This window comes from Lampetra fluviatilis, chromosome 12 (genome assembly GCF_964198595.1).
Source record: "Lampetra fluviatilis chromosome 12, kcLamFluv1.1, whole genome shotgun sequence".
NCBI lineage: Eukaryota > Metazoa > Chordata > Hyperoartia > Petromyzontiformes > Petromyzontidae > Lampetra > Lampetra fluviatilis.
This window is the reverse complement of record NC_136286.1, coordinates 3520089-3533569: the sequence shown is the minus strand read 5'-3', so window position 1 is coordinate 3533569 and position 13481 is coordinate 3520089. Positions and strand designations below refer to the sequence as shown.

Here is a 13481-nt window from a genome sequence, read left to right as displayed (position 1 = left end):
TCCTCCCAGCGTGGCCTCGCACCGCCCCGGCCACGCGACCCTGCTAGAACTACTCACGGGTTCCCGGACTTACCTCACGTGCCCCCTCTATCACCTTTGCCCTACATCTCTCTCTCCGGCTTATCACGTGACCTGCTGACAGACAGGGCTGCTGCAACTGCAAATCCCCTTATCTACCAGCAACCCGCGCTATTCTACGTAGTGACCCATTCCATGTCACTACACACGTATCAATCCAGGACTGGATGAAGGCCTCCACACACCATGTCGGCCATCTTGGTTGTGTGACCTTCCTCACCTGGCTACTCAGCGTGGGTGGGTGAAGAGAGTTGGTGGGTGGGTGGGTGAGTGGGTGGGTGGGTGGGCGGTTTCAGATATCACTCGCCACTTATGTTAGCCGTGGCCTGGAATCAAACTCAGGGCCGGGAATCGAACTCAGGTCGCCGACTTCATAGCGTAATGCGATTACCGCTCCACCCCAGGTACTGCGATGGCCTCACTCTTAGGCTCCAGTCTCTATGTGTTTGCTCAGCCAAGTCCTGATGCCAGGAGCTTCACGCACTCACTTTGTACAGACGTCTTGGCCCAATATTGTCATTATTGTCAATGAATCGTCATTGTCAAAATCAATAATCGTCATTCATAATAATCATCATGAACCACCTTCATCATAAATCCATTATTTTCATCAATGCTCATGGTGAACATAGTTATTATAGTGGTGGCAGTGGGTCTGCTAGTGGCGGCGGTGGCACTGTCCATGGGTACAGGGGGTGATTGTGACGATCACAGTTCCGCTTCACTTGGCGTCTACATTTTAGTGCTATTCTCATCGTATCGTCTGCTCGTCTTGTCGAGCCAGATGACAGAGCCCCCGAGTTCCACCGCCGGGTCCGGTCAGGGGGCGGCACTCGTCACAGGGGTCTGTCACTGACCCACACACCGCAGAGTGGCCTGTGGCAGCGTGGGCCCCAGGTGCCGAGGTTGGCTGCACACAAACCCTAAGCCAGTACAGAACTTGTCGCCTCTAAATGTAGCTGCTACTCAAGACGCCGAACACGTCACGGGTAGAACACACTGTATATACTACACTTAAGACACTTGGCAGATGAAGAGGCAGGCATAGGCAGAAGAGGTGCGCATGCGTGTGTGGAGTGGTGAGTGTGGGGAGCGGTGGTGTAGCGGTTAGCGCGCTGCGCGACTCGAGTTATATTCCCGCTCACGGCCAACACCAGTGACGATTATATTATCTTAACCGGTCCTAGGCCTCCCCTAGGTCGACTCAGCCTCAAATGAGTACCTGGTGCGGTGTGTAAAACATCGCCACGAGAGAGACAAAGGCGGCCGGGCACGGTATTGGCCGTCCACCCCATCGTGTGCCATACCGACCTTCATAGGTGCCACTCGCTAACAGCACTTGCCCCAACAGTCTGTTCAGGCTTTACGGGGAATCTTTGTCTTTGTGGTGGTGAGTCACTGTGTCTGGAGGTAATTGTGTCGAGGGTTAGCCACCGTGCTACAAACCCGGTGACCCCCCCCCATCACGGCCAATATCAGTGAACCGGTTGCGGGCAGCTCGGCTTTTAATGAGTACTTGTAAACATCATCCCTGGGAGACAAAGACAGCCGGGCGTGATGCTTGCCACTGCACCCCGTCGTGCCGCGGCATTGACCTTCGTAGGTGCTCGCCGACACAGCGCTTGCCCCAGCTGTTAATTCTTAAGGCGACGTGGAGAGAGTTCCCGATCCTTTGTGTGTTGTGTGCTCAGGGTGATCCGCGTTGGCCACAAGAGCTGGCACATGCTGCTGAGCCTGTGGCTGCACCTGGCTCTCGGCACAGCCATCTTCGCGGGAGGCATCAACCGCACGCAGCCCGCCGTCGTCTGCCAGGCCGTGAGTGGGCGCGATCGTCTGTCCGGCTTTATTTCGCTCTGCGTGCGTGGCTTTCACTCTCATTTCGTTTGTCCCGGTTGAAGATTTTTTCAAAGAGAGAAGGCGAGAGATGTTGTTTATGATTTAAGTTGGTCTATAATTAATTATGATGATGATGATAATGATGATTAGCCCCCAAAACCCCACGCAGTGTAGGGAGGCTCTCATCCAGCAGTGGATTGACAAAGTGCCATATGGATGAAGGCCTCTGTTACAGAGTTTGTTTGACCGTACTTCACCACGAATGTCATTTGCGGTTTGCTGAACGTGGTGGCAGCCCAGGACCAGTTCAGATACTGCTCATCGCTGATGGAGACTGTGGCCAGGAAATGAACCAAGGTCTCGAGTCACTGCTCCGAATGATATCTAACCCATGTGCGTCGTGGCTTCGACTGGAGTTAATGTCTCTTGATTCTCTGCGGGAGATTGACAACGGCATCTCTGTACGTTGAAACGTCTTTCGCACCGTACGTAGCCAAGCGTGCTACGTACGGTGCGGGGGAAGGACAACGAACTAAACGCAAAAAGGTGTTCTAAAGAAATTCGTTTTCAATTTAGATGTAAAAGTGCATAGTTCCAGTGCCTTACCTAATATCAGAAGGAAGAGCGTTCCAGGTGGCTGCAGAAGCACATCTGAAAGTGCACGATGCAGTGACCGTCTTTGTTCGACGGTTAGCCAAAAGCCACTGCCAGGATGACCGTAGTTTGTGTGATGGTTCACGCTCCTTGACGATATCAGCATGGCATTGTGGTTCCTTAGTGGCAAGCACTGTGTGTGTAATGAGTGCGGCTTCATAATGTGTTCGTTCGGCAACCGGAAGCTATTGCAGCTCGGCGAGCACTGGACAGACCCGTCAAGGCAGCACTGACCACGTGATCCTTGCTTCAACTAGAGCAGGGGTGGGGAACCTTTTTTCTGCCAAGGTGCCATTTGGATATTTAAACATCATTCGCGGGCCATACAAAATTATCAACTTAGAAATTAGCCTGTTATATTTGGTCAAACATTTGATTAACTCACCCCTAATGTGATGGGCAGGAACTGCTTCTCTTTGGTGAGGCGTCTGATGTTAGCTGCTGGTATTGATGATGCTGCTACTCGCAACTGCTTTTCCAGGTTTGCTCCTAGATTTATTGAATTTCGAGTCCCGCCTGCGGTTCCCTTGGCAGGGCCACACCAAATGATTTCGCGGGCCTTACACGGCCCGCGGGCCGGACCTTCCCCACCCCTGAACTAGAAGGACAATAGACTCCGTTCAGTGGCCTAGCACGGTCAGCATCGGCGCTGGTGAAAGGAGCAAAATGGGGGGGGGGGGGGGGGATACCCTCGTCAAATCTCGTCCCTCGTCGTAGCCCCGAAGGCTGAGCCCCTTCTGCCCCGTGGGCCCTGCTACAATCGCGCGCCACCCGCTCGCTCGATGGCTACGCTGGCACCATCCGTTGACGCGCGTCGTCGTCGTCATTGTCGTACGGGTGCCAGGTGGGCATCGCGCTGCACTACGCATCGCTGGCGTCGCTGCTGTGGCTTGGAATCCTGGCGCGGAACCTGTGCAAGCAGCTGCGTGGCTGGAGGGCGCCACCCCAGCCCGGTGACGCCGCGCTGGGCCCGCAGCCCCGGCCCATGCTCCGGTACGTTGGGACGTGAGACACGAGCGGCGGGCGGTGAGGCGAGCTCGCCCCAACAGAGACGAGGCAAATCGCCAACGTCACCGCTCTGTTGCTCTCAATAGGGGTGCCGCGGTGGCGGGATGTTAACTACCTCGCCTGGTATACAGGAGGTCGTGGTTTAAATCCAGACCCTGACGCCTGTATATTTGTAGTTTGTATGTTCTCCCCGTGGTCGTGTGGATTTTTCTCTGGGTCCTCCGGGTTTTCCCTCCCTATTCATAAATGTGCATTTAGAGTATTTGACTGATGTGAATTTCCACGTGATAAGCCCCTTCGTTGGGCTATCAATTGTGGCCAGGTCACTTCCGAAAAAGAGCTCCATAGCTCAGTGGGTCTTACCTGGTAAAAAAATTAATAGTTTCAATTATCACTGCAATGGAGTATTCTGGCTGATATGGTCAGATGTTTAACTATCTTCCAACCAGACGTCCAGCTCTGTTTGAGAACATCGCACTTTGTCAAATGATTTGCATCCAAAGCATGATGGGAGTTGCGTCTTCCAGCTGTACATGAACACATCTTTGTGTGTCGTTAAATGTGTCGTCAGGTCTAGGTAGCTTAGCAGCGTTGAGCCGAGATGGTGCTTGAATGGGTGGCCACCAACAATTAACAGCTCTGGGGTTGTCGGCAGCAGAGGGCAATGCAGCAAAATTAATTGTTGCACTGTACTTATATGGTGCCTCACCTGTGCTCCTTGCCTTCACCAACCCATGCTGATCAGCGTGGTGAAGTATGGTCCTTTCTACCCCATGACCCAGGGACTCTCTAAATCCAATTGTACAATTCCGGGATGCTCCATTTCATTGACACGTTTATTTACAAAGAAATTCCTTTTGAAATCCAAGTGTTTAATCAAGTGATTGCGATTTGTTACGCTATCTCGATTGAATACAATGCAGGTTGTTACACACCGTCCAGTCCGTGCTTGTAGTTTAAGGCACCGAGTCTGGTGCTGTGTAAGCCGAGCCACAGGGTCACTTTATCAGCGATACCGTCCCCCCCCCCCCCGCACACTCTGCGGGCAGCACCACCATCTGTCACAACACGGCCCGTGCCAGCGAGCGCTACATCTATCGCTCGTAATCAGAATCTTTCGCGCGCGTTCCACGTTGCGGGCAGCCGTCGGCCAGGGCCAGCGGTGCTTTGAATTGCGCCCCGTTAACGGTGCCCCTTTGCTTTGCTCAGGTTTTATCTGATCGGAGGAGGAATTCCCATCATCATATGCGGCATCACGGCGGCGGCGAACATCAAAAACTACGGCAGCACCGACAGCTCTGCCTAGTGAGTGGCTCCGTGTTGGCGCACGGCGTCGCGTGGGAATGCGCGTTCCACGGAAAGAATTGTCCATGTCGCCCGACTTATATGGCGGCGAGATGTTAACTACGTTGCTTGGTATGCAGGAGGTCGTGGGTTCGATTCAGACCCCGACGCCGGTATATTTGACGTTTGCACGTCTCTCTCCCCGTGGTCGCGTGGATTTTTCTCCGGGTCCTCCGGTTTTTCCCTCCACATTTAGAAACGTGCGTTTAGATTATTTTGCTGCTATAAATTTCCACACGATAAGCCACTTTGTTGAGCTATCATTTGTGGCCAGGTCACTTCTGAAAAAGAGCTGTATAGCTCAGTGGGCTTTATCTGGTAAAATAAGCTGGTGGTTATTTAGGAATGTGACGATCGATTCGTCTATTATTATCGATATCTACGTTCACAATGAAAGCTAAGGATTGGGTTGGCTAAATACCAGCTTTGAGAATGAAAAATATCAGCTTGACTGTCATGCAAAGAGCATTGCTGTCAGTGGCAGAGCAAGTGAGAAAGTGCTGCCCCACTACCGTACGGACCAGAGAGATCACTTGAAGGGATCTCAGAAGTAGTTCCGGCATATCTGCTTCTCCGGGCCATTTTCAAACGAGAAGTTTTGGACTGCTCTGTAAGGGACCTGAATTGAATCTGACTGATTACATCATTCCATGAGCACCATTGAGATAGCATTGGGAATCAATACAATCATACAACGTTTGTACGTGTTAAAATGTTATGTGTTCCCATTGTCATTCACCCCTTTCTAATGGCACATAGGCTATGATGTAACCTCAGCAATGAACCACTACATTAACAACAAAGTTGAAAATAACTGTTGCTTATCACTCAAATTGTTAACGAAAAACTTAAACGATTCATTTAATCTTTACACACGTAATGGTCACCTTATAAACAATTGATTGAAGCCTGTCCTTCTTCCGCATTGTTTGCTTTCCGCTTGCGAAGCTGCTGGATGGCGTGGGAGCCCAGCCTTGGAGCCTTCTACGGCCCCGCAGCCTTCGTCACTGCCATCGCGTGCATCTACTTCTCCTGCGCGCTCGCCCGCCTGCGCAGGATGCGCTCTCGATGCAAACGTGAGGCCCTCAAGGAGTCGCAGGCCATCGGCGGCGCCACCACCGTCATCGCCGTCGCCAACGGCAGAGACAACGACAACAATGAAGAGGAGAAAGAACGGGGCGGCTGTGGCCCGGTCGGCCCGGTGAGCCTGCCGGAGCAGGCCCTCGCTCGCCCCGAAGCGACCGACTCGGCGTCGGCGTCGCAAGCGGAGGCGCCGGCCGAGGCGCCGGAGGACGAGCTGCCGCCGGGGGCGCGCCTCGCGGGGCTGGCCGGCACGTTCCTCGCGGCGACGGCCGCCTGGGCCTTCGGGGCGCTGGCCGTCGCTCACCGGGACGGGAGGGTCGAGTCGCACGCGTACGCGGCGCTCTACGCCGCCTCCACGACGGCGCTCGGCCTCTTCCTGCTGGCGCACCACGGCGCGCGGCGCAGGGACGTGTGGCAGTGCTGGCGCGCGCGCTGCCCCCGCCGGGCCCCCGGGCGCGACTACACGCTGCAGCTGGGCACCGGCTCCAGGCTGCCGTCCGGGACGTCGCTCACCATCAACGGCTCGGGCCCCGCCACCGGATGCGGCAGCGGCGATTCGTCGGTGGCCGAGAAGTCCCACTCCACTGCAACCAACGGCAGCAAGCTGACCAACCTGCAGGTGACCTGCGCTCCTCTTGCCGCGGCGTCGCTTTCCTCTCTCTGCCTGTGATTCTTGATAACGCGCCCTCGTGCGTTTCACTCGGAGCGTCGGCGCGGTGGGTGGCGCACTGGACGACGTTGTGGCAATAGCAGTATCTCAATGTGGAACGTTAATTTGCAGACAAAGCCACAAAAGGTGCAAAATATGGTTCACGTGTTTGTCCAGCAGACAAGTTAAATATGGATTTTGGTTCAAATCCATGATAAAAGTTGATGAAGTGGTTAGGGAACTGCGTTCAGAACCCACCGGACCTGACATCTGTGGTAAATGATAATTGAACCAGTTCTTGGCCTCTCCCTTCATCAACCTGCTACTGACCAGTGTGATATGATCAACAAACCCCGTGACCGATGGCGAAGCCCTCATAAATCAGCGTATTGACAGAGGGTCGTACACTAATGGAATGAGATGTTTAATAATATTTTTGTGTTCCTACTCTTAGTTTTTTTCGGTAAAGTCACGTAGGTAAAAAATAAAATTACTAAAAGTAATAATATAAATAAAATAATAAATCACGACGTTTCGGAGGCAACACAAGTCTCCGTCATCAGGTGGGACCGTCATAGCTAAAATTACTGCATCAAGTGAGGCAAAATTCCAAGAGACCAGCCCTTAAATACAAGTTAAGGGGGGAGGGGCTTATCTGAATGTGGTAGCCAGTGAATGGAACGTGGGGGTGGTGGGCGGGGCTACAAGAGAAATTGGCAAACGTCGTCAATGTGCAAGAGAACAATCAAATCTAGAATTTTGTGTTCCTCTTTGTGCCATCCCACCGACCGTAGGTGGCGCGGAGCCGAGGCCTGGCACCGATGGCGCCTTTGCCCTGTGACGCCAACAGCCTCACGGAGCACTCCATCGACCGCGACCTCAATATGCACGTCGTTCCCGTGGAGTGCGCCATGGCGGCCGCGGCGTCTGCGGCGGCGGTGCAGGGAGGGCAGCACAGAGCCAGCGGCAATGGGCACGTCGGGCGCCACTCGGGCGCGAGATCCGGAGGCGGCAGCCGCTCTAGGGCGGGCGGCAACAGCGGCGGCGGCGGTGGCAGTAGCTCGCTGTCCCACGGGCAGCAGCAGACGCAGGCGCAGAAGCAGAGGGCCAGCCGACTGGCCGTGCTGCGCGAGTACGCGTACGACGTGCCGACCAGCGTCGACGGCGAGGAGAGCGGCGACCGCGCCGCTGTCGGCGGCGCCGCTCTCGCGGCCGGCGGCGACCAGGACGGCCGCCGCGGCAACGGCGGCGCCGCGGCGGCCCCGGCGGCGGCGGCCGCGACGGCGGCGCCGGCGGCGGCCAGGGCGACGGCGCCGACGTCGGCATCGCTCGCGAGCCACGGCAGGAGCCGCAGGTGCCGGCTGAAGACGCGGGCGAGGGCCAGGGCTTCGAGCGAGGCGCTGCAGGCCACGGGCGTCGACGCCAGGCCCGGCGCGGCGGCCACCGGACTGAGCCAGCAGGAGAGCAGTGACAACGCGAGCACGCTGCCGTGCAGGAGCAGCGACGAGGGCAGCGGGCGGTCGGGCCAGCTGGCAGAGTGGCCGCTCCGCTCGCCCTCGTCCACCGAGGCGGTGGACCGGGCGCCGGGAGGAGGAGGAGGAGGACCGGCTACGACATCCGACAGAACCATCACCATCGAGCTGGGCACGCGGGAGCGGCGCTCGCACGGCCTCAACCTGGCGAGCCAGAACGGAGCGCTTCAGGGGAGCCGGCAGAGCATCGGCCTGCTCAGCTCCGACAGCATGGCCAGCGTGCGGACTGGCCACTGGAAGAACGAGACCACCGTGTAGCGTCACGCGCGTGTGCGAAAACGCCCGTGCACACGTTAAATCAGTGTGCGTGCGTGCTCGTGCCTATCTGCGTGTGTGTGTGTGTTTTCACATATATATGCACGATGCGCAAGTTTGTGTACAGTGTGTTATGTACGTCACAGGAACTTCTTCGTTGTAATATAGAGTTTGTCACTTTGGGTTTTCAGTCTGTTTTTACCACTTGCACACAAGTTGTTCGGTGGCGCTCGAGAAACGTGATGAAGACGTCGGCGTGAACCTCTCCTTGTTGTCTCCGGGTCGTTTTTGCCGCTGAAGCCCCCACTCGCAAACCCTCCAGCGCCCGTTGTCATCGTCTGCGTACAAAGACCAAAGATGCACTTAGACTATTTCATTTGTTGCAATCGCGAGACGTTTTTTTCTTTAAAGAAGAAACGGCCGTTCAGATCCTCCAAGTGCCTTACGAGAAAAACTTCAACGATGCTGCAAAGTTTTTTGTAAAGTTTGTTACGACGTATAGCAGGGTTGAGCTCTTTAGCTCGTGGACTAAATCATTATCGCAGCAGTATTCCAATTGTTTCGTTGTGTTTAAGAGAAATGTCTGTGTGAATAGCTACGCATTCGGAATCGATGACCGAACGTCATACTTTTTTACCGATGCGGAACATTAGCAAATGAATTTATTACGAGAACAAATGAATATCGAAGCTTGCGAAACAAGAGCGGAATCATTTGAGACGCGGGGGACCGAGCAGCACGTGCAGGAGCTGTTACCGGGATGCGTCACTCCTCTGCGGTTTTCCTTTCTTTTAAATAAGCACTCGTCAACAAATCTGCTGCTGAAGACTCTTCGCAATACGGACTCTGCGCGGCCGCCTGTTCAGCCGACCGCGTGTGCGCCCGTCGCTGGATTCCACAACAGCCGCTCCAGAGTTGCTTTTCAAAGCACGAGGCGGTGCGGTCGTCGAAACTCAACATTGCCCCGCCTGTGAACACTTCGCGCGCCCGAAAGTGAGGAATGCGATCAACGAAAACCCAAGAAGCGCGAGACGTCGCGTGCCGCGGCTGAAGACAATCAGTGGAGGTGTTGGCGATGGACCGCGTGCGACGCCCCTCAATCCGTAGTTCGGGGTTTCGTGGTGAGCCACCATTGTCCGCCTTTCCACGTCGTTTACTGATCTCCGTTCGATGACAGATGAAGTCACTTACAAGCTGCGTGCGCCTGATGATTGGTAAAAACGTTATTCAGAGAACGCCACCTCAGATCGGGATGGACATGGCTTTGTGCTTTGAGCGTGCATTTGTACAGTGCCGGATTAAACTAGTACGTGACCTGTAGCATATGTTATAAAGGGGCCCTGAATAAAAAAAAAACTTTAATAATTAAAACACATATTTAACTCGCATAGTGAAGTAATTGTATTTCTTCAGTTGCTATACAGCCAGATAATACGACAAATCGCTAACCTTAAACACCCAGTCGTTTGTAAAAGTTGAAGGCGGTATAGTACTACAGTAATAGAGCAAGCGCAGAGTCACTGACTCGGAATTGATAGCTTGAAAGCATTTGGCGCTGGGCCCTTGACAGTGCGGGGCCCGTAGCATATGTAGCTACTTGTGCTACTACGATAATCCGGCACTGCGTTTTTGTTCCCCGTGACAGAGAGAGCTCTGAATAAAATTAAGATAAGAGGTCATGTGTGTGTGCGTAGAGGACACGGCTTCAGATTAACAGCAAGCAGACAATACGCCTCGTTCACGTATCCCTTTCTCCGTGTTAAAATGTCAGAGTATTTCTCACACGACCCAGCCGCACAGCCTTGTCGGAGTGCATGATTTCAGCTGCGTTGTTTCGAGACGAGCAAACTGGGCCGGTTTCGACGCACAGTGTCTCATCAGCAGAGTCGGGCTTATTTTGAGATATGCATCAACTTAAAGGCTGTTTTTACTTCACACGGGAGACAAACAACAAAGACAAAGATCCCCCGTATAGCCTTAACAGACTGTAGGGGCAAGTGCTGTTAGTGAGCACCGATGAAGGCCGGCACGGCACACGAGGGAGTGGGTGGCCAGCACCACGCCCGACAGCCTATGTCTCCCTCGTGGAGATGTTTACACACAGCACCAGGTACTCATTTGAGGCTGAGTCGACCTCGGGGAGACCCACAGCCGGTTTAGATAATCGTCACCTGGTGTTGGCTGTGAGCGGGAATCAAACTCGAGCCGCTGGGTTTTGTCGCACAGAGCGCTAACCACTGCACTGCCGCTTCGTGCGAGTCACACACATGCAACTTAAATTGCACATTATCTCCATTGTTACTCTTAGGCTTTTTCGGTAAAGTCACGTAGGTAAAAATAAATAATAATAAACAATATAAATAATAGAAATAAAATCATTCTTATGAAATACATATTTTATTATTCTTTTATTAATATCAATAATTGTATTTATATTATTATTTATATTATTTATATTATCTCTTTTTATTATTTATTTTTACCTACGTGACTCTACCGGAAGAACCTAAGAGTATGAATCCTTGCCGTCACGAAAGCTTCAAATCTAGAATCTCCATTGTTATTTGAATTGGCCCTTTCTTCGTCACGTGGGCGTGTTCACCAATCATCAGACGCGTGCAGCGTGGAACGACTTGTATGTGAAGGGAGTGTTCGAAGGGGGGAAGATTGGTGTTCATGGAAAAATGTGAACAGTGGGTCACGGGGACAGGAAGTTGAGAAACCCTGCCTTAGTTAAATGCATGATATGAAGGAATCATTTTAATGTACGGCACTGTGTGCGTTAGGCACTCGCCAGTATTTGCAATAGAATTAAAACCGATACGCGATGATTCGTGCTGTGGAAATTGTGCAGTAGGATCTAAATGAATTGGGGAATCCAAATGTGATGGAGGGATGGATGGTATTATCCTTGTTGCTGGGGAGAAGATCACCTACCTGTTTATGCAAAGTCAGTCGTTTAATGGTACTTACAATAAAGAGGGGGAAGGAAATGAACACGAAACGCGTCAGTGGTATATTCACAGTTCGGCCGTGTTGCCCCTGTGCCGTAATTTTTTTTGTTTCCCCTGTTTAAACAAATAATTTAATATATAATTCATAAATTAACATTCAGTCTACTTTGTCCTTTTTTTTGTTAAGCATGATAAATCTCCTTTAAGCTGCATTCGGTGTTGTATTTAATTGCCGTGTAATTGTAAGAAATAAAAGCATTATTTTTGAAACTTTACGAAAACACATTCTCAAAAGGCCTCTCCATTTGTGCGCACACGCCAAATCCACCTCTCAGCGAGCATGCCGCTCTGCCCTGCTTGTTAGTGCTGAGTGGCAGCCCGGCGATAATTGGGGCTATTATCCAGCCAACAAAACGTGTCGGTGGCTCACAACAAGTTTGCTCGTCGAGCAGGAGAATGTATGGCATTGCAGGTGCGCTCGGGCTGTGTGGACCACCACTGGTATCCATTGGCTTGGGCATGAGGTTGGTGGATCGTGCAGAGATTGAGCATTGTTGTGCCTGGAACACACCCTTGCAGGTTAACGACGTGCGTGCAGGATTTGTCATAGAAAGTATGTGTCTGATTACATCAGTCCAGCGTTTACATCTTACTTCCTACTACGCACGGGTTTTATCCGAGTACCTTACGTACGCAAAAGTGTCCACGAAATTTGGCAAACATTCCAGAGCAGGACCTTCTTTTTAAAAAAAAACTTCTTGAGACTCAGGCTTTCTTGGGTATATAAAGAATTGTAACTTATTCAGTTGCGAGCAGTGGGGAATTGCAAAGGAGGTATGTGGTAGGGAGAGAGAGAGAGAGGGGGCATGGCTTTTTAAAAGAACCTCTCTCCCCCCTCCCTGGCTGCTGCTTCTATTGTTCATGGTTCATCTTTTTTTGGCCCGTAGCAAATTGTGGTAATTACATGCATGTTAAGACCTAACCACATGCAGATTGTTACGAGAAAACATAAGGTTTTTTTTTATACTGTACTTTCAACCCTGTACCTTTCGCATGCATGCTGAAGATTTAAATTATATCTTTACAAAAAACGTTTACGTTTAAAATATTTATGACACTACAAATGCAGCACCATATATATGCCATCCTGAAAGTTCACCATAAGCTTTCTAAAAAAAACTCTTTCCTACCATATAAATGTGGAATCCCACCACTGGCTCAGGGAAAGTCAATGGTGAGAAGCAGCATGCAATGCTCACCAGTGCACGGGCGAAACGCTGCCTTTTGACTCTTTACATTTTTTGGCCGCAAATTATGCGCGACAGCAAGCAATGCACGGCTGTGTATTTGGATCGGTCAAACACGTGGCCGCGTGGGGTGCAGTGCGGGGTAACAGGCGGTGTTTTGTGCGTCGGCATGACAGGCTGACCCTGGGAGGCAGCACGCTGTAGTGGCCATGGCCACCCTAGGGAGTGGAGGGAAAAGCAGTTGGGGGAGGTGGCGGGAGTGGCGGCTTGCATGAAACGTCCCCTTCATTCAAGGTCCAAGGGATATGAAAGTTAAGTTGCACTTAATAATGCATTTTGAGAAAAAAGCCCCCCCCCCCCCGCCGTTTGACTGCTTGTTTGTGTACGCGAGCATGTGTGTTCGTGCGTGAGAGAGTGTGTGGATGTAGGTCCTTGGAAGAGCTACTTGAATGGCTCCGCCGTGGCATTTCCGCGGGGCTGAATTGGCCCATTAAGGGCCAGCGTAGCTGCCCTTCACCCACCCACTCACCCCACCCACCCAACTGAACCGAAGATTGCAGGAGTCCTGGGGATGGCTGACGTCACACACTCTAGTCAAGGTCACGTACAATTGCCATCTTCTGCTAACTCCTCAGCGGGGACTCTAATTCAGTTGTTTGTTCCTGCCTGGGTCTGCGATACAGTATTACAAAAATATATGACGTTACATGCCCGATAAGTGAGTTTGCCACCCCCACCCACCCCGTTGCTCAATGGCCAAAGTTGTTTTGTTCTTATTATTGATTTTCCAACCAAATAATCCATGGGGCGGAGCATTGGCACAGTGGTTCGTGCGCTGCGC

The 13481-nt window shown here is 52.3% G+C and overlaps 1 protein-coding gene across 2 annotated transcripts in view; it reads left to right on the top strand.

Moving 5' to 3' along the window:
* The window catches only part of LOC144935060 (adhesion G protein-coupled receptor A3-like), a 103968-nt gene extending 92294 nt beyond the window's left edge, over positions 1–11674 (top strand). For both annotated transcript variants that reach the window (XM_078861391.1, XM_078861392.1), the window contains 5 exons: positions 1770–1893; positions 3413–3561; positions 4786–4881; positions 5869–6622; positions 7447–11674. In XM_078861391.1, coding sequence (XP_078717517.1) covers positions 1770–1893; positions 3413–3561; positions 4786–4881; positions 5869–6622; positions 7447–8442 — 2119 coding nt within the window. In that variant the 3' untranslated portion in view covers positions 8443–11674. The remainder of the gene's footprint in view (positions 1–1769; positions 1894–3412; positions 3562–4785; positions 4882–5868; positions 6623–7446) is intronic.
* Positions 11675–13481: the final 1807 nt, after the last annotated feature.